This window comes from Pinus tabuliformis, chromosome J (genome assembly GCF_031772625.1).
Source record: "Pinus tabuliformis cultivar Carrire ecotype Pingquan chromosome J, CPIR1, whole genome shotgun sequence".
Taxonomy (NCBI): domain Eukaryota; kingdom Viridiplantae; phylum Streptophyta; class Pinopsida; order Pinales; family Pinaceae; genus Pinus; species Pinus tabuliformis.
Genome location: NC_142295.1, coordinates 1,473,338,023 through 1,473,365,562, shown reverse-complemented (window position 1 = coordinate 1,473,365,562; position 27,540 = coordinate 1,473,338,023). Strand labels below are relative to the sequence as shown.

General features: G+C 37.3%; 1 protein-coding gene across 10 annotated transcripts in view; it reads left to right on the top strand.

Moving 5' to 3' along the window:
- Positions 1-27,540, top strand: part of LOC149232942 (putative U3 small nucleolar RNA-associated protein 7) — a 109,698-nt gene that overhangs the window by 17,802 nt on the left and 64,356 nt on the right. For 6 of the 10 annotated variants that reach the window (XM_089379569.1, XM_089379568.1, XM_089379572.1 and 3 more), the window contains 2 exons: positions 7,159-7,261; positions 13,126-13,208. The exons of 1 other annotated variant lie outside the window; for it this stretch is intronic. In XM_089379569.1, coding sequence (XP_089235695.1) covers positions 13,182-13,208 — 27 coding nt within the window. In that variant the 5' untranslated portion in view covers positions 7,159-7,261; positions 13,126-13,181. Of the gene's footprint in view, positions 1-6,889; positions 7,020-7,158; positions 7,262-13,125; positions 13,209-27,540 lie in introns of those variants that run through there. 3 more of the 10 variants (XM_089379567.1, XM_089379575.1, XM_089379576.1) reach the window with 3 other exon arrangements.

The following is a 27,540-nucleotide window of genomic DNA, read 5'->3' as shown; positions in this document are numbered from 1 at the left end:
AGAAAGAACACAGAGGAGACTGTGTGGATTCCTATTGAAGAATTGAGGAATCAAGAGGAGAACTGGTTCGTTATACCAGTGGAGAAATTGAGGACTGTTCTAGAGGAACAACAAGGCGAGTTGGGCCGAGGCAGAGTCCAAGCGGAATGCAGAGGAGAGAATGAGACAGAGGATCGTGGAGAGTCCTTGAAACCATTTAAAGAACCAAAGTAATGTTGGAGTAATCGTGATCAAAGAACTCACGAAGTGAAGCTCAGGAGAGAGTCGCACAGCGGAACAACGGAAGGACGAGAACCATTGGAGAAACCCAGAACCATAGCCGAAGTAAAGAAATAGTGTAAAACTCAAGTGAATAGAAGAGCGAAGAAGTAAGGCGTCAGTACACAAGAGCCGTTGGATCTGGAAGATCGACGGACGGGATTAAATCGCAAGGGAGCATCGCATCACAACTTATCCCCGGTGCGGATGAACCAGCCAAAGGGAATAGCAAAGTGCGATGTAGCGCTGACCGTTGGATCAAATGCATAGATCAACGGTGGAGGATTCATCGCTATGTTTCATTGGAGAGGAATGAGCTTTGGGCCATAGGATGTGCGACGTGCGAAGTCCAATGTGATCGACGATCGCATCACAAATGTTCTATAGGAGAGGTGCGAGACCCTTGGCAGAGCAAAGTGCGACAAGCGATATGGAGCGGACCCGATAAGGGAATGAATGCGGGCGTGATGTTGTTTGAAGTTCGAAGTTTGAAGTTCGAAGCGGAGTGGACTCGATAGAATATCGACGCAGTTTATATTATAGTGGAATTCGATATGTTAATCGCATCGACGGATGCAAAAGGGTGAATTGTGAAGAGCCCGTGGAACTCTTGAAACTCGATTGCGATAAAGTGGAGTCTCGGGAAAAGTGTGAAGGCGGAGGAAAAGCCGAAAGGGTAGTTTACGAAGGATTTTCGTTATAAGCGGTTTATAATGAAATAAAGCTCGATAGATGGGGTTGTGAATTATTCCAAAGGATCAAGGCATAAAGAGTGGGGCTATATATATGTGTGTGTGTGTGCGGTATAAAGTTAACGAGGGTTAACGGAAGGGTTGTAAAGGGCGCCGACATGAGAGGTGCGTAAAGTTCCGATGCGAAGAGGAATTGATCAAAGGGTGAAGTGTGGATTATTGGTTCCGAGAGTTATAAAAAGGGCCGTGACCCTTAGTCGAGGAAGGATTGTTGACCCGCCAGAGAGAAAGGAAGGGTTAACAACCAAAGAACACTAAGAGGACGAAGCCTGTTGAGCTTCCAAAGGGGAGATTGGTGAGAAAGCGTCGGAAATTTGAGAAACCAGATTTCTGTCTGCATTAAGTGGTATCAGAGCGGGGAAAGATTTCCTGCGAAAATGAGTTTGCACACAGAAGAAGGTAATGTGCATAAGTTAATTGATGAATGATATTTTGCAAATTGAAGCAAAGTGAAGGAGCACAGAGGCATGAGAGTTGCAGCAGTAAATGAATGATAGAGACTACAACAGAAGATTGTAGGGGGAACTTTTGAAGTTCCTGGGAGATTGTAGCAGTTCCAACAGAGGCTTGGAGTAGATAGGAATAGAGGATTCCTTGAAGAAAAGTGAGAGCAAGATTGCTTAGTACAAGTTCTGAAGGAAAGAGGACTTGGAGACCAAACAGAGGACAATCCATTCAAAGTGCAGAAGAATGGGAGAACAAGATCATACATAGATCATGGAGGTAAGATAATGTGTTTTGTTTCAAATTGAAATTGAAGATTGTGGTTGCAGATGAAGCATCGCAGCAAAGGACTGCAAGAGAAGCTGTGGGAGGAGAACCAGATGTGTTCTTGAAGGCAGAGTAAGGAAAACACTCTGAAGGAGAAGTGGTAGTGAACCTAAAGAATCCAACAGGAGGTTGCACAGAGAGGACAACTGAAGTGTTCTCAAGAGGAGGTTCTAGACAGAGGACCCGTGCTTACCAGAAGACTGAGTGAGGAGAGCTTAGTGAGGTAAGATTGCAGCGAGCAAAACTAGCTGTTGCAGATGAGTGAGGAGCTCATGAAGAAAGAGGAGAAGAAGATGACTACTGATAGTCATAACAGAGGTTTAGAGAGAAGCCACAATAGAAGATATGAGAAGAAGAATGCCAAAGTAGATGGCAAGAGACTGAGTCAAGAGGAGATTGACAAGGAGTTGGCTGAGATAAGAAAAGAACTTGATGTGTTAACAATGCGGCTAGAAGAAAACCAGAGACAAGGTTGGGTATTAAGGAAGAAGCCAGTGGAGTGGCATGAGATGCAGAGAAGGCTACAACAAAAGCAAGTAAAGTGGCTGAGGGAAAAACTCAAGGAAGTTGAGTTGGAAATGGAAGAGTCCATTTGTGAACCAGAACAGGGGGAAATTCTGGGATAAAATAAAGACTACACTAAAGATAAAGAATGGAGATCAAGTGAAGATCTCATGGACTATTGGGATAGTTCAAAACAACATGAGGAGATGCTGACTGAAGATGAAGAGCTGATGTATAAGGCCATCAAGCCTTGTGTTGTTGAACCTCATAGTTTTGGTGTGCTTGCAGGATGCATAGGAGAGGATAGACAGTCTTGTGAAGTTGTCGAAAGCATGGAGGAGTATCTTATAGAAGATGAATACTCTGAAGTGACGCTGAATAGAGCTCTTGAACTGAAGTATGAGGAGCAATGTGTTTTAAGGGATAAAAGGTACTCTAGAGTAGAGTATGATGAAGAAGACCTCTCAAATGAGGAAAGTATTGAGTTGTTACAGTAGAAAGAACTCATTGACAAATTAATAGTTGGAGCTCTTACAAGACAAGAACCATTCCTTGTGAAGGAAGGAGATGAAGTTGAGCCTGAGGAGCTGAATCACGTAGAAGATTCAAAGCAGCAAGGAAATGTGATGACTGAAGAGTCGAGTAAGACCGCCAGGTCTTATGATTTTAAAATTAATAATTTGTGGATGATTACAGGTACATCACAGGAGGATGAACAAACTTTAGAGTTTGTCAGAGAGGAGCAGAATCTGAAATCTATTCAGATCAAGACTGAGATGGCAAGATCTTAGAACCAGAAGGAGACAGAAGAGTCACCTGGGAGTAGGCAACAGAATGTTAGGGCTGTCATAGAGGAGGAAGATGGCAGTCTTATTCCAATGAAGACTGAAGAAATGTTGTCCCAAAGAAATGATCCAATGAATGTCATTGGGGAAGGACAAAGATTGTTTGAAGATGATATGGAGGTTCTTAAAGAACAAGAGGGTAAGGATGAAAGGGAGGCAGTAAGAATCAAACAATTTCAAAGAAGAGTTAACCAGCAACAGGCTAAGGAAGAAGAAGTTCACTACTGTGAACAAAAGCAGGGAGGCATCATTGAAACAGATGATGTGGAGGAGAGGCTAATTGACAGTCTCATGCATTCTGTTGAGAATTCGAAACAACATACTGATGTGTTGACAGAAGGGGAGAGAACAGAGCAACAAGCTGAATTGTTGCCAAGGAGAGAAGAGGCACCAAGGCCTTATGTTTCGTACTTTAATAATTGGTTTTTGAATGCAGATTTTGTTGCAGATGTTGAGGAAGATTTGATGCAAGAAGAAGAAGCCATAGAAGAGAAAAGCATGAAGATGCAGAAGTTGGAGGAAAGCAACAATAATCTGAAGACTAGAGAAAGAGAAGATGTGTACCAGACCAAAGATGTGTTGGACTTGGAGATAGAAGAACTGTGGAAGCTAATGATGAAGTAGCTCAGATGGAGGAAGCTGATGATAGAAGGAGTGACCAGTTAGAAGGTGAAGCTGATTGAGAAGGGAAGAAAAGAAAGGAGAATGAAACAAAAGACAACAGACATGCGACAACAACAAAGGACCAGAGCATTTGGACGTCTACAAACTGAAGTTTGGGACCTTGGAGGTTTCCTATTACCATATGAGAACACATGATCAGGAGATCATGAATGTTTTCAAGCTTGGGAGTCTGATGCAGGAGCATTCAGCCCAAGAAAATCAATGTAATTTAGTAGACATAGGGGGTCTTATGTTTTCAAGAAAATAGGTTCCTGAGTAGGAAATAATGTAAATATTTAGGCTTTGAGTGATTAGAATAGACATTGATTAGTCATGGTGAGGTGTTGTAACTGTTCCCGAAATAAAGGAGAACAAGAGTGAAATTAGGGGTCAGTTGAGAGTTCAAGAGTTAGTTAAGTAACTGATGCCAGATGTATAAATTGTGAGCCTCTAAGTAAGAAAGTAGATAGGGAGGAGACATTAGAGATAGAGGATAGCCACCGAGGCCTATAGAGAGAGTCTCCAAGAGAAGCATGAGGGCCGACTAAATGTAAATTAGGTCGAAGTCAATTGTATCAGTACATTATTAACAAAATGAGTGGTTGAATTACTGTGACTGTGTATTTCCTTTTATGTGCTGAGTGATCCATAGAAGGACATTGATGATATTCTGTGTGAGTCTAACAAATGTATGTGCAGGTTAAATAAGAGCACAGACAGAGCTGAGGAATATAGAGGAGGAGATGGCATAAACATAGTAGAAGACTCTGAGAGAGAACACAGAGGAGACTGTGTGGATTCCTATTGAAGAATTGAGGAATCAAGAGGAGAACTGGTTCGTTATACCAGTGGAGAAATTGAGGACTGTTCTAGAGGAACAACGAGGCGAGTTGGGCCGAGGCAGAGTCCAAGCGGAACGCAGAGGAGAGAACAAGACAGAGGATTGTGGAGAGTCTTTGAAACCATTTAAAGAACCAAAGTAATGTTGGAGTAATCGTGATCAAAGAACTCATGAAGTGAAGCTCAGGAGAGAGTCACACAACAGAACAACGGAAGGACGAGGACCATTGGAGAAAACCCAGAACCACAACCGAAGTAAAGAAATAGCGTAAAACTCAAGTGAATAGAAGAGCGGAGAAGTAAGGCATCAGTACACAAGAGTCGTCGGATCTGGAAGATCGACGGACGGGATTAAATTGCAAGGGAGCATCACATCACAACTTATCCCCGGTGCGGACGAACCAGCCAAAGGGAATAGCGAAGTGCGATGTAGCGTTGACCGTTGGATCGAATGCATAGATCAACGGTGGAGGATTCATCGCTATGTTTCATCGGAGAGGAATGAGCTTTGGGCCATAGGGATGTGTGACGTGCGAAGTCCGATGCAATCGGCGATTGCATTGCAAATGTTCTATAGGAGAGGTGCGAGACCCTTGGCATAGCGAAGTGCGACATGCGATATGGAGCGGACCCGATAAGGGAATGAATGTGGGCGTGATGTTGTTTGAAGTCCGAAGCGGAGCGGACTCAATAGAATATTGACGTAGTTTATATTATAGTGGAATCCGATATGTTAATCTCATTGGCGGATGCGAAAGGGTGAGTTGTAAAGAGCTCGTGGAACTCCCGAAACTCGATTGCGATAAAGTGGAGTCTCGGGAAAAGTGTGAAGGTAGAGGAAAAGCCGAAAGGGTAGTTTACGAAGGATTTCCGTTATAAGCGGTTTATAATGAAATAAAACTCGATAGATGGGGTTGTGAATTATTCCAAAGGATCAAGGCATAAAGAGTGGGGCTATATATATGTGTGTGTGTGTGTGTGTGTGTGTGTCTGTGCTGTATAAAGTTAACGAGGGTTAACGGAAGGGTTGTAAAGGGCGCCGACATGAGAGGTGCGTAAAGTTCCGATGTGAAGATGAATTGATCAAAGGGTGAAGTGTGGTTTATTGGTTCCAAGAGTTATAAAAAGGGCCGTGACCCTTAGTCGAGGAAGGATTGTTGACCCACCAGAGAGAAAGGAAGGGTTAACAACCAAAGAACACCAAGAGGACGAAGCCTGTTGAGCTTCCAAAGGGGAGATTGGTGAGAAAGCGTTGAAAATTCGAGAAACCGGATTTCTGTCTGCATCAGTTATATATATATATATATATTAAATTAAAAAAATTGTAAAACATTCATTAAAAATGATATGATATTGTTAAAGTGTTAATAAAATTATAAATAAGAATATTTATATATATAAAATTGTGAAATTTATATAAATATAAATAATATTATTAAGAACTTGTACAAATCTATTTTAATTATAAATCTGTTAATGAGTGAATAAAATTTTTCAAAATCAAAACTTTACTTTTAAAAAATCTGAGTAAACCCCAAAATAAAATGAATTTATACTGATACAAATAAAAAAATTAACGCATTACAAAAAAATATAATATACTAAAAATAAAAAAAAATTACACATTAAAAAAATATAATATACTAAAAATAGAAAAGTTTACCCACTACAAGATATAAATACGGAGTTGTCTATAATGCGACTTTTTGGAGATTCCGGTGACGGAATCCGGTAGAAGAAATTGAGGTTAAATCTTGATTTGTTGCAGTTAAAATGGTTTTTTAACTGCATATTTGGATTCAGCACCCTCGAAAACCCCTGGGACGCTTTCATTGTGCAGAAACTAGCTATCAAACTTGCGATTCCAATAAATTCCTGCCGGATTTCGACCGGAAAAACCCGCCGGAAAGGCTTTCAAAAAGTCGCGTTATAGTCTATAGACAACTGCCTATAAATACTAAAGATAACAAACTTTGCATACCAATCATTGATCAAAATTGTACTAAAGAGGAAAAATAAATATATGAGTTCAAACTCTTATGGTGATAACCATGAAAAGCTATATAACAATTCTAAATAGATAATCTCATTTTCAGAAATAAAACACATGAAAGGTAACAAAATGAAGTCTTTAGACAGTGTGACAAAATAGATATGAGAACCACAATCTATCATTGTTAGCCTTTATATACATTTTTGACTCACAGCCAGCCCTTAAGGGACACTATTATAGCAACAATTATCTCGGTTCCGACATGCAACATTTTTGCATCTAATTCACGGGCATGCAACATTATGAAACTCACACATGAGGATTTTTGCATCTAATTCACGGGCATGCAACATTATGAAACTTACACATGAGGATTCATGGAATTTTTTTGGGGTGTGTGAAATGCTAAATCCTTGTAATATTACTTTTGTTATAGAGTACTTGGTGGCGATCAATCCAGTGCATTCACATATGTAAAATCCGAGTTTTGCTTCTGGTAGTTACCTTCATTTCACTTAGTTGTATCCCCCAGGTTGGTGTGGCTTCCAGACGCTCTGCGACATAGTCTACTGCCTTTCGAGGTCGAGGTAACACAGTTCATCCTCCGTCTACTCCAGCGACACTTTGAGGAAAAGGTTTTACTCCGCCCCCTTCATGAACTTGTTTTCTAAATAATTTATTGTCTCTTTACTCTAAGGAAATCTGGGGTTTAGGGTTTTAGGGCATTGGTAGATTATGCTTCCTGGCAGAGAATTTTACAACGAAGGGTTAAGGGTTCTTGCAATCCACGCACACAAACTGAATTCATTCGCATGGTTTTGTTATTCTAAGTTCTAATTCATATCCTGGTAGTGGTCGAGGGTATGTTGAAACTGTGTCATACCTGCATTTTTTTTCCCATTTCAACTGGTTTTAATTTTTGATCTACATGGGCTCCACTTGAACTTATTCAAGGCTTTGCGGATGACTAGAGTTTGAGTTTTGTCACCTGTGTGTACAGATTAAAAAGTACAAGACATTATTGTGTCCGAACAAGAGAATGGTTACGTTTATTTTCATTCTTGCTTACCAAAGTGAAAGAATATACTATGCCAGTAAAAGGCAAGCACCTGCACGAATTGGTGGCAGGTGCTTAACATAGAAGAAAAATCACCCTTCTTAAAAAATGACAAAGAATGCAAAAGTATACTAAAATCTCCAACTGCTAGCGCACTGTGTTCACTAAACTTTCAGTATCGTATGAAAAAATTGTTTGCGAAGTTCTTGGAGTTTCCCCACTGTGAAGGATTTTGAGAAGAAATGTAGTTTTTTTTCTAGGAGTACCAGATGTAAGAAGATTATACAGATGAGGCTTTAACGATGGTGATCTCGATTCTCAACAAGTTATTTACAGTTTTTGTCACTTCCATTGCAATACAGTGATGGCATATGGCCACAGTATTCTCTTTGCATTTAAGTGAAGTAGAAGCCAATCTTTGTTGTCTTGCAAGAACAGCAAGAGCAGAAACTGCATTGTCTGTAAGATCTGGTGTGTCATTTGTCAAAACATTAATAAATAGAGGAACTGCACCAGTTGCTACTATCTTGAAGCACTTCAAGTAAAAACTGAAAGATTAAACAAGGCAGTAGCTGCATCCTTCTTGCCTTTGACAATTCTGTCCCAAAGAAGATTTATCATGGCTGGAATGACATCAGACCTCTTTCCAATTAATTTCTTATATTCACCAACAGAGGAAAAGCTGAAGAACACTGCATCTATTTCTGAGAACATTGATGATCGGCTGTATGCACCAGATTGCATTATTTTAGTTTCGTTCCTCTCATAAATAGATAAATTGAGGAGCGCAGTTACAAAATTTTATTAAGCTTTGGGATCCTGTGAAGTTAGCAGTGATACAAGCAAAGGAATGGCTCCTGTCTCTGCCATGCAAGCTCTATTGATCATGGTGCATTTGGCATGTAGTCTGAGTTCATAAGCAACCTGCTTTTTCTCTTCAAAAGATGTAGCAAGTTTTTCTACAAGGAATGCTGCAGTCATTGCAGCTTCTAAAGCTGCCTTGATACTCATGATGCTTTCCATTGAAGAATGTTTCTTGTTGTTTTAAGGCTTTTTAAAGGGGTTATTATGTGCACCACAATACTGAATAAGGCCATGGAGAGCATGATCTGGAATAAGATTTTTGGCAAAAGCTTCTGCCCATTCTTCGGACAAGTAGAGTCTCCTTCTTTGATCTATCTGGTAATGGGTGCTAGCTCATATGTTTGGCCAGTAAATACAGTTACTAGTTCTCTCATCAAATCAAGTGAGATTGGACATCTGAAATCATCTGGAATAACAGGGATATCCTTGGACTTCGTTCTAGAAACTGTGTGTTCACTGTATGTTTGTAATTGTGCATCAAATTCCATCTCTGTAACCCTGAGTAGGACACAATTGCAACAAGGCATGAAGACAATCAAACTATTAATAATTGAAAAATTCTGATCTGCACCTAACTTTTTTTCTAATTTTTCATCTCTTCCTCCAGCAACTCTATCTTTCTTCAACAATCCCTTGCATTTTCTAGACGCAAATCATCAAAAATCTTTCTGAGTTTAGATTCCTTTGGGGTCACCTCCCTCTTGAACTAATTAAGAATAGCCAGCAGATCTCTGCAGATCTGTTTTTCAGAAATATCAATGAAAAGCTTAGCTCTTCTGTACAGACTGTGAACCAACTCAATTTGCTCCTTAACCTCGTCTGAGACATCCGACAATCTCAAGCATAGTACATCCAATGCACTAGCCATAATGTGTGTCAGAACACAGTATATATTTGATATCCTTTGGCTTGCATGACAAACCAAATACAACTTCCATCACTGCTACGGCCCTCCAGCAGATATTTTGTCTTCTGTAAAATAACTTATAGTTCTCTGAAGCATAACCATGTAGAGGGAGGCATTTGGACCCCCCCATCTCCTATTTCCTCAAAAAGCACAGGCAAAACCTTGAATGTTTGTGTAATGCAGATTGCATTTCTCCTCTGTTATTTTCTAGTCTTCACATAATATATTATTTGTTCTGCAAGAGGAAGCAGAGCTTGTAATAAAGATATAGCATAAATGTTCACTGCAGGTACAATTAGAGGGCATCTTGAAGTCTCTCTTTTCCTAAGCAGCCAATTGTTAGCTGACAAAGCTATCAATTTCTCGAATCTCCACTAAAAACCACATTTTAACCCTGAATGGATAGAATAGAATCTAATATATAACAATTTCCCCTCAAATCTAGAGTTTCCCAAATTCACAAATATCCTGGATTTATGCTATTTAATCCCCAACTGTACAATATATTCTAAATTATCAATATTACCAATGCTTATCTTGGACTTTTGCTATTTGTACATTTTTTCTTGAAATGCAACAATTGTTGCAATTTAAACTAAAATTTCTTTGATTAAAACCGAATTGCAAGTACCCAACCTGAAATTCTGTAAGTTAGTCCGCGGTTGGCTCAATTTAGCATCCTCTAGAATATATTATTTGTTTGGAAAAGAGAAAGTAGAGCTTGTAATAAAGATACAGCAGAAATGTCCACTTCAGGTATGAATTCAAGACCCCTTGAAGCCCGTCTTTTTCTAAGCATTCAATTATTAGTTGGTAAAGCCATCTGTTTGTCCACCAAAAGCCACAATCTAATCCTGAATGTATAGAGTAAAAGTCCAATATATAACAACTTCCCCCAAAAACCTACAGTTTCCTAAATTCACAAATATCCTGGATTTATGCCATGTAACCCCCAACTATACAGTTTATTCTAAATTATCAATATTCCCAAAGCTTATCTTGGACTCTTGCTATTTGTACAAATTTTTCACAAAATGCAACAATTATTGCAATTAAATTTTAAACTAAAATTTCTTTGATTTAAACCGAATTGCAACTACATAACCTGAAATTTTGTAAGTTACTTTGTATTGGCTCAATTTTCCCAATTATTAGTTGGTAAAGCCATTTGTTTGTCCACCAAAAGCCACAATCTAATCCTGAATGTATAGAGTAAAAGTCCAATATATAACAACTTCCCCCAAAAACCTACAGTTTCCTAAATTCACAAATATCCTGGATTTATGCCATGTAACCCCCAACTATACAGTTTATTCTAAATTATCAATATTCCCAAAGCTTATCTTGGACTCTTGCTATTTGTACAAATTTTTCACAAAATGCAACAATTATTGCAATTAAATTTTAAACTAAAATTTCTTTGATTTAAACCGAATTGCAACTACATAACCTGAAATTTTGTAAGTTACTTTGTATTGGCTCAATTTTCCCTGGAACAATGATATTTAAGCTATAATGATATTTGAGTAACATTCTTTGATTTAAACTGAATTGCAACTACATAACCTGAAATTCTTTAAGTTACTCTGTATTTTTCGGGGGAGCGCCTCCCCCCCTCACACTCCTGGTCCCAAGTCGCGCTCCAAGTGGGAGCGGCTCCAAAGCGCCTTGGGAGCGCTCCCCCTAAAAAAACGCTCCCTGCCTTTTCAGGAACGTTTAGTATTTTTTTTGCAGTAATATTCCAAATGCAATTGTTTTTCAAAGAAACAAATAAGTTTTGAGTGGGGCGGCCTAATGATCAAGCTTATGGCCCTAGTATTGATATGCGATTCATGGTAATGTTAAATTCTTAAAGTAAAAGTGATATTCTCCGTTCCAATGAAGATTAAGGAGAATATCACTTTTACTTAAATTTTTAACATTACCATGAAATGACTCAGGATGTTTGAGAGTGGTTCCGACCTCATTGGATTTCAAATGGAGAAAGTAGAATTTTGATTTCATTCAAAATCTAGCAGACTTATCCGTTTTTCAGGATTGAGGGGATTGCAATGTTTCCATTGGTTTTTGTCATGTATTAGGATATGGAACTCATATTTAATCAAGAGCACCAATCCCTCTATATACCTTGACGTTAGTGACATTGGTTGTTGAACTCCTCTATCATGACCCCCCTAAAAATGTACGCATCACTCAAACAAAATCTTGACTTGACATGCTATGCTTTTTCTATCTTATGTTAATGCTTAGAGGGTGATATTAATGACAAAGATCCCTTCTAGAGGTAATGACAAAGATACCTCAGGATATTAATGCTTAGAGGGTGATATTAATGACAAAGATCTTGATTTTCCAACAAGACTAAAATATTAGACATTTCTAGTGGTGGCAAGAGGCCCAAGCATTAGCAATAGATAATAGATTTACTTGTCTTTTCTAGTTTCTAGTAGTTTTTATAACTATTGATTCTTTCATATTTATTATGATATTTTTTGTAAATAATATATGACAATTTAAGTTTGAAGTTTGAAGTTGGCAATTATAACTCATTAGTAATGAATTATGAATATGATGCTTCATGAAAGTTGAAAGTTGTTTCATTTCGTTTCATTTTATAACACTTCATTTCATGTTAGATATTATTTGTTGTAATTGTTACACTTAGCTTACAAGTACAACTTTGGTGATCAATGATGATAAATGTTATATATTGAATTTTGAAAGCTTGAAACTTTAAGATTGATGAATCATGATTCATGAGACTCAATATGTTGTATGTTACTAACTTGTGGACGTGGTTGATGAAGATGATAACTGCTAGATGATTGTTGTTATATTGTTCAATCTATGTTTTTTTTAATGTTTTTTATATCTAATTCATCATTCTACATGTTTTTGTTGACATATATGCATCAAAATATAAAATATATATATACTATATAAAAAACGCTCCGGGATTCGCTCCCAAACCGGGAGCTTTTGAAAATGTCGCTCCCGCTCCCCATTTTCGCTCCCGCTCCCAAGTAACCTTGATTTGCCCAATTTCGCCTGAAATAATGATATTTAACATATAATTGCAACGATGTTAGCTAGAGGCTAGAAATGCAGCAAGTTAACCTGACACTACTGCAGTTTAACTCTAATTGCTATAATTTAACCTGAAATTGTGCAATTTATACTGAAGTTGCCCAATTTAAACTGAATTTGTCCAATTTAAACTGAAAGTGTTACAGTTTGATCTTTAATTCCGCTATTTAACAACTTATCTATACAGATGAGCTTGAAATCTCTCACTAATAGTTGCAGAAACTATCCTGCAGTGCTTTGGATTTCCTCTCTCTCCTTCCAAGATCTCATCCACCATAAATGCAGATATATCTACAAAATCTGACTACAATATTTAGTGTCGCAGCCTTTAAATCTTTACTTCGTGGAGCCGAAGGATTTCGTGAAGAATACTGCAATGTTTATAGTGCTGGTCTTCAAATTTTTTTCTTCTTCTAGCCTAAGGTTTTCAATTCATAGGAAATAAAGAACATTGAAATATTTTCCAGACGAGAACTCAAATATCTGGCTCATTCTGCTTAATATTTCATCCAATCACTCGCAGAAAATTAAAATAAAAGGCAGCAGAAAAGATATTTACCGTGTATTGAACTGTTTTCTTGAAGCTCCGAAGAGAACTTCTTAGCAATGAAGAGAAATAGCCGATCAATGCAGATGATTTATGGGAATTGAGCATATTTATCTCAGTGTAAGTAACCTCTTCTCCACCATAATAAGTCATCTAGTGTTTGATTCCCTTATGCCTTTCAATTTTACCAGAAAATTCTCTCTGGATTTGATAACTCTTTTTCATTCGTGTGTTTTGTGAAATACTTTGCTGGCCTCCATCAGTTCTCAAGTTTAATTTCGAGTAGCTGGGGCCTCTTGTAGCCTATGTCTGCAGGTTCCAGAGTTGACTGGAGCTTCCAGCATCCTTCCTGTCCATGCCTTCCGGTGGTGTAGGTGCTGACTGGCAGGTTCCATCTCTTTGGAGAGTTTCAAGCTATGTTGCACTGAAACGGATACGGAAACGGGGTTTGAAACGGATACGGCGAATTTTCAAAAAGTCTGGATATGATACGATAAGGAAACGATATATATATAACAAAATAAAACTTTCATATTACCATTCATCTTTTAGAATCTAGATTCTATATTTAAAAATACATAATCATCATCATGAATTCCACATAAACAAATCATCATCACCAATTCAGCTTAAACATTGTCATCATCATTAGAGATTATTTCCAATTTCAATCATCAACATCATCACCAAAATTAATAATGCTAAATGCACACTACATAGTACAAATTACAAAATTGAACTATGACTGACAATCTACTATCATATGACATATTATGGTACTCAATGTCTATTGTTCAAAAGTTTAAAACATCATCATAAATTACATTTACATATCATCAAATATGTTTTCATCCATGTAATTAAGATTCACATCATCATTTGGATCCTCTCCATGAGTGGGAGCATTGCTGCCATGTCCACTTGAAGATGCAATTATTGGTGCCTCCTCATCAAACAAAATCATATGAGACATGGCATTCAACGTCATATCCAAGTCAGGAAACTCTGGAAACGGATCCAAAACCTTTAAAAATGTTCAAAAATATTTCAAAAATAGGACCATCCGTTTCCAAAAAAACGGAAACGCTTTAGAATTAGGATCATGCGGTTCCAAAAAACTAAAATGTTTCCGTGCCGTATTGTACCCGTCTCTGTTTCCAAAATGCCGAACAACGTTTTTGGGGTTTGGGAGTGATGTTTCCTGTAACTTAGGTTTCAAGTCCCTGCTTTCTTTGTATCAAAGACACGACATATGGAGATTAGTTTTGATCATGGTGGACACGTGTCTAAGAATGACATTTGTTTATGTTACGAGTCATTGATAGTTGAAATTTGAAATAGGCACTAGCATCCCTTTCAGCTTTATGCAAGGTCTAGGGCTTTGTAAAAACTTATAATTTTGCCACAATTGAGCTTCTGCATTTTCTGAAGCTCAATGTTTGGCATGTGAGGTATATGGTGTAAGATTGCTATGGTTACGTTATAGTTGAGTGCATGTTTTTTGTTTTATCTGGAGTGTGTACTGAGCCACGAATTTCAAACTTTCAAAAATCCCAAAGTCCAGGGAAGCAATTGAAATTGACTAATCAGTATAAACCATTTCGAAGACAATGTTATTGGAATGGGACTAGAACTGGTGGAACTGGCTGGTCTGAGTGTTTTGATGCTTAAACCGGCCTGACCGTTGGCACATAACTGGAAAAGGCTGGTTTTTTCCACTGTACCAGCTGGTTCTGTTACCTGTACAATGCAACCAAGGACCTTAACATCACAAATAAAATGTAAAAAAATAAAAGTAAAATAAAAATAAAAATAAAGAAATGTTCTGTGTGGGGCAGCATAATATTCAACTCTTGGGCCCTACTAATGCTTTGTAATTAATGGTATGTTAAATTCTTGAAGTAAAAGGATATTCATATGTAGAAAGTAGAATTTTAGATCCCACTCAATCCAAAGGACTTAACAGTTTTTAGGATTTCAAGATTGGGGGGATTGCAACGTTTCCATTGGATTTTGTCGTGTACGAGGTTATGGAACCGTTATTTAATCAAGAGCACCAAGCCCTCTATGTACCTTGATGTTACTGGCGTTGATTGTGGACGTCCTCTATCATGACCTTTGTAAAAATGTAGACATCACTCAAATAAAATCTCGATTTGACATGTTAAGCTTTTTCTATCTTATTTTAATGCTTAGATTCTAGAGGGTGATATTGATGATGAAGATCCCAATATATACAGTGATATTGATGATATGTATGCATCTGTTGTAGCATGATATTTTTTTGCATTAAAGACCATCTAGAGCCTCTTTGTTGATGTATTTGTGTTACAAAGATGTATTGCCCCAAATATTATTTTGGTTATATGCACTCTTGCTATATAAATGAAAACGTTTGCATATTTGTGTATATATGGTTTGGATGCACATAAATATGTATGTTTTTCTTTAAGGTTTGAATATTTTATGTAGCTGGCTTTTTGGTCCCTTTTTTGCCAGTTCTGGTCTGGTTCCCGTTTTGGGGAGTTGACCAGCTTGATGAACAGTTTGGTTCTGATAACATTGGTGGACGATCGGCATTTGTCATGTTTCTAGGTTTATAATATAATAAATACACATGGGTTCTCTCATCCAGAAACTGAACCAGTTGAGGTATTGACATTTAAAAGAAGCTTGGAAATCAGAGTTCAAATGCATCTGGCTGAACAAGTTACCATGCCCAATGCATTTCTCGCAATCTACTGACAGACCGTAACATTTTAATTATTACTTATAAAAAAGTTATGTTTTTTAAAGTCTAAAGGCCCGGAGGCTCAGTCTGAAAGTAGGTTCCACTCCATAACTAGAGGGGCCTTACTGAAATAGTCTTAAACATAAAACATAATACAGCTCACTATTGCCAAAGCATAAGGCACTACAACAATAAAAGGGGACAGGCCATCAAGCATTCCACACTCCAAAAAAGATCCTATTACAGATCTATAAACCTGTGGGTGGTGTGTCCTCTACCCTCTCCCTGCATTCCATGATTAGTAAAGAGTTAGTAAATCTGTCAACATTTTCCTTAGATAACCGGTCTGCTTCGTGGTTATAATTTCAATAAATGGTGCTTGGAGGAAATAGATGTGAATGCTGTTATTACCTCTTCTGCGAGCTGGATATTGCCATAGAGATTGACACTTCTCTTAAGACTAGAACCGATCATCCAATCTGTGACCAGCTTTGAATCTTCAAACATGTTGAGGTCATTTAATCTATGCTCCTGTGCAGTATTCATTAAAATAGTTGTTTCTTACACTTCTGCATTGTTATTTTCCTGCTCTGAGGCCACTGAAAAGATATTTTGGAAGGAGGAGAGATGTGTAAAATACCTCAGTCCCACAGCCATTGGGATATCTATTTGCTGGATAATCAAAGTAACCAAAAGGGATGGAAGAATGTATATCCGGCGGCTCAGTCCTTTTCTGTTTTTTCTTCTTTGATTCCTCAAAAGTTATGTATGCTCCTTTGAGATTGTAAAAAGATCCTTGGTGGGAGATGCGAGTATCTTGAGGGATATTGATTTCTTATTAGCCAAACTACCCATAAAACAAAAACAAGGTGAGACTGCTGGGTTTTATTTAGGTCCTTTAGCGAATCGTCTAGGGCCTCTTTGACTGCTGCACCTTCCCAAATCCCCTTCCCACCAGTGACTGATTTGGTTGCAGCCTAGATTTCCTTGGTTAAATGGCATAGAGTGAATGATTTGGTTTCAGCCCAGATTTCTTTGGTAAAATGACATAGAGTGAAGAGGTGTTTTACACTTCCAGAATTTTCTTTGCAAGGTGGACAAAGGCCTGGACCATGACAGGAATTTTTCTATAAATTGTGCCAAGTAATAATTTTATTTTATTTAATGTTAACTTAAAAAATCAATTTGAGTAATGCTTTGAACTTCCAAATGAAGAACCATTTCCAATGTGCTTCTCCTCTGGAGGTCATAACCTAAGTCATTAGAGCTTGAATTCGAAGACGTTGAAGTTGTAGAAAATTTTGATAATGAAATGTCTGAGAATAAACTTTGACATTAAATTCGACATAATACTATATATATAATCTAATTAAAAAAATACATATTATGATATATAAAATTACTTATAACAATTACTAAATGCACCGTAATTAATGAAGATAAGTTTGTGTAACCATGATCATAAAATGGGATATAGAGATTCCCTTTTATAATTCAAATTATGTATAATGGCTTCATCATACATGTTGATTGAGATACAGTCTAGTTATTCCATAAAAATATAGTCTGTTATAAATTAGGTTTATATATATCTGCGTGTGGAGATATTATTTAATTAAAAATATTGAGATACAGTCTAGTTATTCCATAAAAATATAGTCTGTTATAAATTAGGTTTATATATATGTGTGTGGAGATATTATTTAATTAAAAAGAAGTGCATGTTATGATATTATAAAAGTACTTATTACAATTACTACACTAAACTAAAGATGAAATAGTTTGACAATTACTACAAGTAATATATGAAATAGAAATAGTTTTAGGGATTTTTTCTTGGTTAATTTTAACCAAAAATTGGTAAAGATTTAAAAAAACTTGAGTTGTTGCTTAATCTGTAGAATTTGAGTACTCCTTTTCAGGGTGCTGTAGAATTTGAGTACTCCAGGAGTTTTTCAGGGTGCTGGCTCTATTTATGTATTCAAAAATATAATTTAAATAATAAAAAATCACAATGTTGCTTGAAATTGTATCTTCCAATTCCAGTGAAAAGGCCCATTTAATCTATAAGTTAGACTAGGCCACTACTAAATGCACCATAATTAGTGAAGATAAGTGTGTAACCATGTAGAGATTCCCTTTTATAATTTAAATTATGCATAATAATACCATTAAGCCCAATAATCATACATGGTGATTGAGATACAGTCCAGAGACTGAAAAAAAAAGTAGGTTAAGCCCAATAATCATACATGGTGATTGGTGATTGAGATACAGTCTAGTGACTGAATACAAATTAGGTTTGTCACTATTGTAGGGGTACATGTCAGTGAAATATTTTTGAAACCAAAGAACTGACTGGAGGTTGGTGCGAATCACAAATGAACCTTCGATTCGTGCAATGTAACCCTCAACGCGTGCCTCAAGACAAGTCTAGAGTGAGCAGGGACGAAGGCCAGGGTGTCAGTGTCGGGCAGAGAAAAAAACCAGCGTCGAGCTTTGAAGTGTAGTGTGCTGCGGAGTAAATTCGAATTGTTGACCACTATGTGTCAACTCCCCATAGCAAGTACACCCCTTTTTCTTCGCAAAAGGGATAGCGCTTGATTGACATGTCCGTGCCATTCGACAGTCATCGTCGACTTGATCATACTATGTTGTAAACCCAGTCTGCATGTGTGAATTGTAAATAATCTTAGTAGATATGAGTCATGTATGTAAATTGCCTAGGTGGACCTAATTTTCTAGTGATAATCTATGTTCCGGAAGGTTTTTCGTCTCACCGATCCATGATCGGCAGAGTTTTCCTTCAGCCTAACCCCAAAGCCGGAATGAATTTTGTCATTAGAATCTTAGAGGAATCCTAGTGTGTTAATCTGCTAGATTATAGTTGTGTCACAGAACTGGGTGGTTTATGAGAGTCTATGTCAAATGGGTTTTCCCCCTTGGGATGTAAAGTTGTAAAAGTCATGATGTAAAGTGTCTTGAGGGTTAGGAAATGTTTTAATCCCCTCATAAGTCCTAGGTCTTAGGTGATTTTTCCAAAGGCTAAGTTCGAGGATCCATTTAAAAATAAATTAAAAATAAAAAAATAAAAAAATTGAAAAAAAAATAATAATAATTAATAAAATAATAAAAACTTAGAAATAATAAAATAATAACATTTTTGAATAAATAAATGCAGAATTTCAATTTTTAATGCATTAAAAAATTCGACGGATGAGATTAAGAGATGTCTTGATCCTCATCGACGGTCGAGATCATTTTGACGTGGATCACTCGAACTAGCTGTTGGGAATTTTTCCTTTAAATAGGGTGCTAGGGGTCATTTGAGATCATTCAATCTGTGAGTCTTGTGCTGAAGAAGCTCTCTTGTAAACTTTTTCTGGTGCTAATAAAGAAAGACTTTGGGGTTGAAATCTTGCTGGTGTTACTCTCTTGAAGTGCTGTGAGCTATTTTATTTTCTACATATTTTAATTTTCAGCCATTAATAACAGCTTATTGTAGAGTATTATTGAATACAGGTATCTTGTTCACTTGCTAGGGTTTGAATGGTATTAGAATTTCTGAAATAATGGCAGGTATCTCCATTGCATCTGAGATCTAGTACTGTTTTTCTCTCTTTATTGATGGTTGAAGTGAGCTGTGCAGGAAACCCTTATTGAAGAAGATCAGTGGGCGTTTGGGGAAGTTCTCGGCTGAACCAACCAACTCCTGCAAGCATCCTCCTGCAGAGCCCAGCCAATTTCGATCCTGGGTTTATCATTTAAGTTTGTTTTTCTGAATTGCATGAGAGATTTCTGAAGTTTTTCATAGTAAATCTGGAATTTTGATAATATCACTGTTGTTTATTGATAAATCTAGCTGTTGCAGACTCACAAGGTTGTAAATTTTGTAGCTGGTTTTTAGGGTTTTATTTTCCTTGCATACATATTATCTCTTGGTGTTTGTTCTGCCGTTGCAGGTTGCAGATCTGAAGGTGAGCTTAAAGCTTGAAGCCAGATCTACGCCCTGGAGGGTAAGATCTGGCCTCAGAAATCAGCTATTGCAGGAACATTTGTTTCAGAGCTAGAAATCTTTGTGGGGTTTGATAACTGGAAGCACTGAAGCGGAAGAATATCACTTTATTTGCAAATTTCTGAGGAATTTTAAAGGGTTTACCAGTTTCTGGCTGCATATTATATTTCTCTGGAAAATTTATGCAAAAGGAAATATATACATATATTTGTTTGCCCTCGGGGATCTGTTCAGCTCCAATCATTTTCACGCAGGCCTCTATTGCTGCTGCCAGAACCCGCAAACAAGTGGCTGCCTCCTGAAAACACCAGACCAAAGCGGCATTTTTCCCACGTATTTGTCATTCTCTCCGCAGCTGCCCATCCGCTCTCCACGATGCGGCTGCATCTTTGCTGCCTGCAAAACACTTCGCACAGCTGCCTCAATGCTGCTATCCAACCTGCAAGCAATATGCGTTTTTCCTTTTTCCAGCGTATTCATCACTACTCCATTGCCTTCAACCAATCCATTTCAGTCCTCTCATTCCTCACGCGAAACTCCATTCATCTCCAGCATTTCGTTTCAAATCTCCACGCTGCCACCCGTTGCTGGCATTGTGCCCATTCCTCTGTGTGGATACTTCTGCTGCCATCGTGAATGATCCCTTCTCCATTGTTGCGGTTTCTCAAACTGCAATCCTGCGTCATTCCATCCGGCTCACTCAGCCCATGGAGCCCAGTGTCCTCCGTTACCTATTGCTCCTCACATAAGCGTAGCCACCATCCGCTCGAATCTCCAATCTGCAAAGCTCTCCGTCAGTCGTCGAAAGCACTCCGCCATCATAAACCTGTAAAAGACAGTAAGAACACGTTTTGGGTATATACGGGCCAGGTTTTACTTCATGTGTTGGATGTATAGGTATAATAGTTAGGATAGTATAGTTTAGTTCACGTTTTTTTATTATTTAGATTTTAATTTAAATCTTTACGTTATAGGTTTTGATAAAAATCAAAAAAGGAAAAGTCGATTTTCATTTTTCTTATTTTGGTTTATTCGATTTAAAATTTTATTTAAGCTTTGTTTAGTTTTTAGGTACTAGATTATTTTGATTTGGTTTTAAGTTTACATCATTTCTAGATTTATTTAAAAATAAAAAATTCATAAAAAAAATTCTTTAGTCTTCAGTTAGGGTTTTAGTTTTTTGTTGATTTTTTAGATTTAAGACTTTAGTTTTAGTTTGAATTTTGATTTCAAGTTTTTATAATCATAAAATTAATAAAAATTATAAAGCTTTTAAAAAATCATAAAAAATTCTAGATTTTAATTTTATAGTTTAGTTTAAGTTTTATTTTTATTAATCATAAAAAAATATAAAAATTATAAAATCATAAATAGGCCCTTTTTTTTTATTTTTTGTTCTATAGTTTAGGTTTTAGATTTAAAGTTTCATTTATTTAGCCTAGTCTTGTTTTATTTGAAAACATAAAAATATTTTATCACGTTTTATCTTTTCTGCTGAGGCTAAAATTTTGATGTGGAATAAATGTTTATCATTTTTATGTGATTTAGCATGCTTGAATGATCATTTTGAAGATTAGCTATATGAATGTGATATCTGGTTATCGTTTAAAATTACATGGTTGTGTATCGAACTCTATCTTTCGAATTTTTAAATTGCTGGAGTATCATTAAGCCATTAAGCATTTTCTCGCATTTGATAAAAGTTAATTTTCGCTCAGGTTATTTGAATTTAAATGATTGCTCTACATGGTTTACATTTCTGCAACATTTAGTAAGTAATCATTTAAACATTAGCTCCATAAGGCACTGGTCTATTTATTTAATAAAATCAATTAAGTGCTTGTTTCCTTTCGTGTCTCCCAACCCAACTGGTTCACAGTTGGTCATCCACTTTCCTATAGGGTCTACCCCCTTAGCCGCGGGAGACAGGCTTAAACGGAGAGATCGGGGATCAGAGTGACAACCCCTGGTCTGAGCGTTGTTGTGACAATCTGTGCGACAACATTTTTTGGCGCCGTTGCCGGGGATAGAGTTTTTTCTGTCCTTGGTCCTTTCATTTCGAGCTTTTCCGTGTTTCACTTCTTGTCCAGGTGGCGACTCCACTTCATATATTATCTTCAAGAGTGTATACTAGAAGACATCCAAGCAGTCTGTGCAATCCTACTCCTGATCCTGAAATGGTCCTCAGGGTACAATTACACAAACTCTCTTCTCGCACACTTCTTGTTAACCTCGGACAAGAAGCCCTCTCTGATATCCATTTGGTTTTTACTAGTCAAGTTAGGCACAACATCATGGATATGTATGCCCCTTGCAATTTTTCTAACATTCCAGGGTATCCCAGTGCTCTTCCATCAGTTGGGATAGATAAGTTGCCTAGCTTTCAGGGAGAATGCGATTAGTGCAAATTCGCATCCGAGGGATTTTAGCATATGGATGGCTAAGTACGCAAGGTCTCTTGATTTCGATCATGAAGATGTTAGAATGAATCTTTTCATTATAACCCTGGGGGGCGATGCTCATGAATGGTTTACTGAAAAGCCTCAGAATTCATTTGATTCCTTAGAATCGATCATTAATGCCTTTAAAGAAAAATATGGAGATAAGAGAGAGGGAAGACACTTTGTAAAAGCTATTAGCATAATAAAAAAGAGAGAGAATGAAACTGTTGAAGAATTTAATAAAAGGTTTAATGGTATTGTTAGAGAATTACCTCAAGACTATAAACCTACAGACAAATCTCTCCAAGATTTTTACATTGATGCCTTTAGTCCTGAGCCATCTTATGAATTAAGGCGTGCTAGGCTTAATGATTATAGAGATTGCCAAGCCTTGGCTATAGAGCTTGAAAAGGACAAGGCAACATCTGGGAAGTCTGAGATCCCAGGTTTCGATAGGGCTGCTACGAAACTAAAAGAACCTAAAGGAAAAGCAGTCCAAGAACCTGAAAGCGAACTTGTTTTCAAATTGCTCCAAAAGATCGAAACCATGGAAATTAATCATAATAAGGAGATAGCTACTTTGCAGAATAGGTTGATCCAAATGGAAAGAGCGCAAACGCAAAATTTTCAACCTCGAAATAATAATAATAGAAATAACAATTGGCAAAAGAAGGGTCAATCTAGTGAGCAGAAACCTCCTAATCCGCTAACTAATTTGGTTGATAATGCTCCTCCTTATTGTCGGGTTTGCGATGCTCTTCATGAAGAGGCCACTTGTCCCATCGTTAGAAGAATTTTAGATAATGGAATGTTTGGGGCAGGTGATCAAATAAATGTAGTAGGTAATAAGTTTCCTTTGTCTATGGATGATTGGGTAGAGGTCAAGGAAAAGAGTCGTGACATTATGAATCCTTCATCAGCTTTTAGTATAAATAACCTTGAAAATGAAGATGACATTTTGGCTAGGTTATATGGTGAAAAACCCTCTCCTGAGCAAATCTTGGAAATGGCTAGAGATAAAGGTTTGACATACCAGAGAAGAGATAAGGATCAAAGCGGGAATCGAATTCCCCCCCGAACTTTTAACCCTGGTATGAACTCTGGATTAGATGTCGATTTGGGAAGTTAGTTTAACAATGCAAAAATCTGGGTTCCTGTCTCCGAGATTGCTAAAATCCCTTACCAAAGAGACAACTTACTAAAAGCTATTCAAGGTTTTCAAGCGAATACTTCTCAACAGAAGGCTCGAGAAGTGGACTATCACGATGCTCCCATATATTTGCAAAGCTTAGATGCTGATAACAAAGATCACCAGCCTTTCTTTATCACCTTGTTAGTTAATGGATATAAATTGAATAATTGCATGTTGGATTCTGGTGCATGAGCTTGTGTAATGACTAAAAGGGTCATGGAACAACTTAACTTAAGAGTTTCTAGACCCTACTATAACATATGTGCCATGGATTCTAAGAAAATTGAAGTGCATGGTTTAATCAAAGATTTGCAAGTTCATCTATCAGTTTACCCAGACATCATGATTGTCATGGATATTGTTGTTGTGGATGTGCCTGATGCCTGGGGTATGCTGTTATCCAGAAAGTGGGTCTCCGATCTAGGAGGAAGTATTCAAATGAATTGGTCATATGCTATGATTCCTTCTCCTAGGGGTGATGGTTTTGTAAGACTAAATAGAGAGCCCGAAAGAAAATTTCATGTTGAAGATCCTAAGAGACCTCACATCGAGATAATCAAAGAGCAATTTGACATTGGGAACTATGCCATCATGTCTAATTTCATAGTTCCTCCCGATGATAAGATTAAGGATCTCAAGGATAAATTTTGGTATATGTACTTTGATGGTGCATCGTCTAGGCATGGTAAAGGTGCTGGAATAGTGCTTAAATCTCCCATTGATCACATTTTCAAGTTTGCCTATCGATTAGAATTTGAAGCAACCAACAATGTCGCTGAATATGAGGCTATATTGTTGGGGCTTGAATTGGCAAAATCTTTGAAGATTAAGTTGCTTAGCATTAAGGGGGATTCTGATTTAGTTATCATGCAGCTTAAAAATAAATTCACATGCAAAAATCAAAGACTAAGGAATTATCGAAATGTTGTGTGGGATACTATGTAGTATGGAGCACTTTGATGTTCTTGACCTCAAAGCTATCCCAAGAGAAAAAAATAGTTTGGCAGATGAACTTGCCATAGCTGCTACTACTTTCCAGTTATCTGATGAGCTAATTAATGATAAGATCAAAATGGAAGTAATATTTAGACCATTTGTTCCAGATAACTCAGAGCATTGGCAGGTCTTCAATGATGAAAAGCAAGTCATTCGTTTTCTTAATAGTCTGGATGAGTTTGAGGATTTTCGGATAGATTCTCAAGAGGATGGATCTTTAAATTATGAGCATATCATAAATCCTACTCCTAGGAATGTGGTTGCCTTAGAGCAACATTTTGATCGGCATGATGCCACGAAGTTGAGAGAAGAAAATAAGATGGACCCAGGCGAATATCTCGAGATAAACATTGGTACTTCTGAAAATCCAAAGATTGTTAAATTTGGTAGAGGTACTAGTGTGGAGGAAAGAAAAAAGTTAACTAATTTACTTCGAGAATATCGAGATGTTTTAGCTTTTTCTTATGATGAATTAAAAGGCTATAGGGAAGATGTCATGGAACATACTATCCCCTTAAAAGATGAAAATGCTAAACCCTTTCGCCAGAAACTTAGGCAAATTAATCGTAAATTAGCCCCTTTAGTTCAGAAAGAACTTGCGAAAATGCTTGCAGCAGGAATTATCGCTCAAACAAGGCATTCAACATGGTGTTCAAATCTGGTGATTGTTAGGAAAAAGAACGGTACGATAAGGCTTTGTGTCGATTTTCGAAACCTTAATCTAGCATGCAAGAAAGATAATTACCCTTTGCCAAACATGGAGACTTTGTTGCAAAGAGTAACCGGTTCTGGAATGATGTCGTTGCTAGATGGTTTTTCTGGATACAATCAGGTATGGGTTAAAAAGGAAGATCGTCATAAAACCACATTCACCACACCATGGGGTACCTTTGAATACATCAGAATGCCATTTGGATTAACCAACGCTGGGGCTACATTCCAAAGGGCTATGGATTATGCCTTCAAAGGGTTAATCGGGAAATTTATTGAAATTTACCAAGATGATCTTACTATTTTTTCTAAAGATGGTATCAGTCATGTAAATCATCTTAGGCAGGTTTTCGATAGATGTAGAGAGTACGGGATTTCTTTGAATCCAACTAAGTCTGTTTTTTGAGTAACAAAAGGGAAATTACTTGGCCATATCATTTCTAAGGATGGAATCAAGATTGATCTTGAAAGAATTGAAGCAATCCAAAAGATTCCTCTCCCTCATAATCTTAAATCCCTTCAGTCTTTCCTTGGAAAGACAAATTTTATTAGAAGGTTTATTCCAAATTACGCAGAAATAGCTGAGCCTATTCAAAGTCTTCTAAAGAAAGATGCAAAATTTGTTTGGCAAGAAGACAACAAAAAGGCTTTTCAAGAAATCAAATGTGCTATTGCAAGAGCTCCTGTCTTAGTTAGTCCCGATTATTCCAAAGATTTCATGATTTTTTCTTTCGCTTCCGAAGATACCATTGCTGGTGTCCTGCTACAAAAGAATAAAGATGGTCACGAGCAGCCTATTGCTTTCATGAGTAGAGCACTTCAAAATTCCGAATTGAAGTACAATACCATGGAAAAGCAGGCTTATGCCTTGGTCAAGTCTCTTAAGCACTTCAAAACTTATGTGGGTTATTCTAAAATCATTGCTTTCGTCCCACATTCTACTGTTAAAGATATATTAACTCAAACCGATTGCTTAGGGACTCGTGCTAGGTGGGTTACTAAAATACAGGAATATGATTTAGAAATCAGACCCACCAAGCTTGTCAAAGGCCAAGGTTTGGCTCAAATGTTGACTGAAGGTAACAAAAAGACTCTTGGTTTATTTTGTCTTAGCAATCTATCTTCACCGGTGTTGCAAAGATTAGGAGAGCATGAGTGGTACAAGGACAGTTTATTACTTGATGAATCTTGCATGTCCTAACCATTTAGTTGCTCATAGGAGAAGGGATCTTAGACTAAAAGCCACTAAGTATTGCCTTATGAAGGATGGCCTTGGATGGAGAAATCCTGAGCGCATAGTGCTTAGGTGTGTTGATGACGTTGAGTCCAAGAAATTAATCTCTGAGTTTCATTCAGGATTTTGTGGTGGTCATTATGCTGCTAGAACTACCGCCCACAAAATCCTGAGAGTTGGTTATTATTGGCCTTCAATTTTTTCTGATGTGCACAAGTTTGTTAGAGCTTGTCAAGCCTGTCAACTATTCACTGGGAAACAGAAGTTTGCTGCCCTGCCCCCACAACCTGTCATTGTAGAAGCACCTTTTCAGCATTGGGGTCTGGACTTCATAGGGAAGTTCAATGAAAATTCTAGCAATGGCTACTCATGGATTTTGACTGCTACGGATTATTTCACTAAATGGGTTGAGGCCATTCCTGCTAAGAATGCCACTGAAAAGGTTATTATGGATTTCATTGAAAATAATATCATTACTAGATTTGGTGTCCCTGCTAAAATCACTACTGACAATGCCAAAGCTTTTAGTTCCTCAGAGTTTTCATCTTTTTGTTTCAAATATGGCATTGTCTTATCTCATTCGTCAAATTACTATCCTCAGGGTAATGGTCTGGCTGAATCAAGTAACAAGAATCTCATAACCATTATCAAGAAGATAGTAGGAGATAATAAGAGATCATGGGATAGCAAAATCAAGTATGCTTTATGGGCAGATAGAATCACTAAGAAGAAAGCTACTGGTAAATCTCCCTTTGAATTAGTTTATGGCTTGGATGTAACTTTACCTGTGCACCTGAAATTGCCAGCTTATCAGCTCCTTCAGAATTTTTCTACTAATAAAGATGTTGTTCAGAATAGAATAGATCAGATTGTGGAGTTAGATGAAGCTCGTAGGACAACTTTTGATGCTATATGTAAAAATCAATCTAACATTAAGAAAAGCATTGATAAATTCTCTCGATCTAGATCTTTGCAGGTGGGAGTTATGGTACTTTTTTGGGATCGCAAGAATGAGAAACCAGGAAAACATAAGAAGTTCGATAGTTTGTGGCTGGGGCCGTACATCATTCGAGATATATCTGGACCAAACTCATTCCATTTGAGCAGATTGGATGGCGAACCACTTGATTTA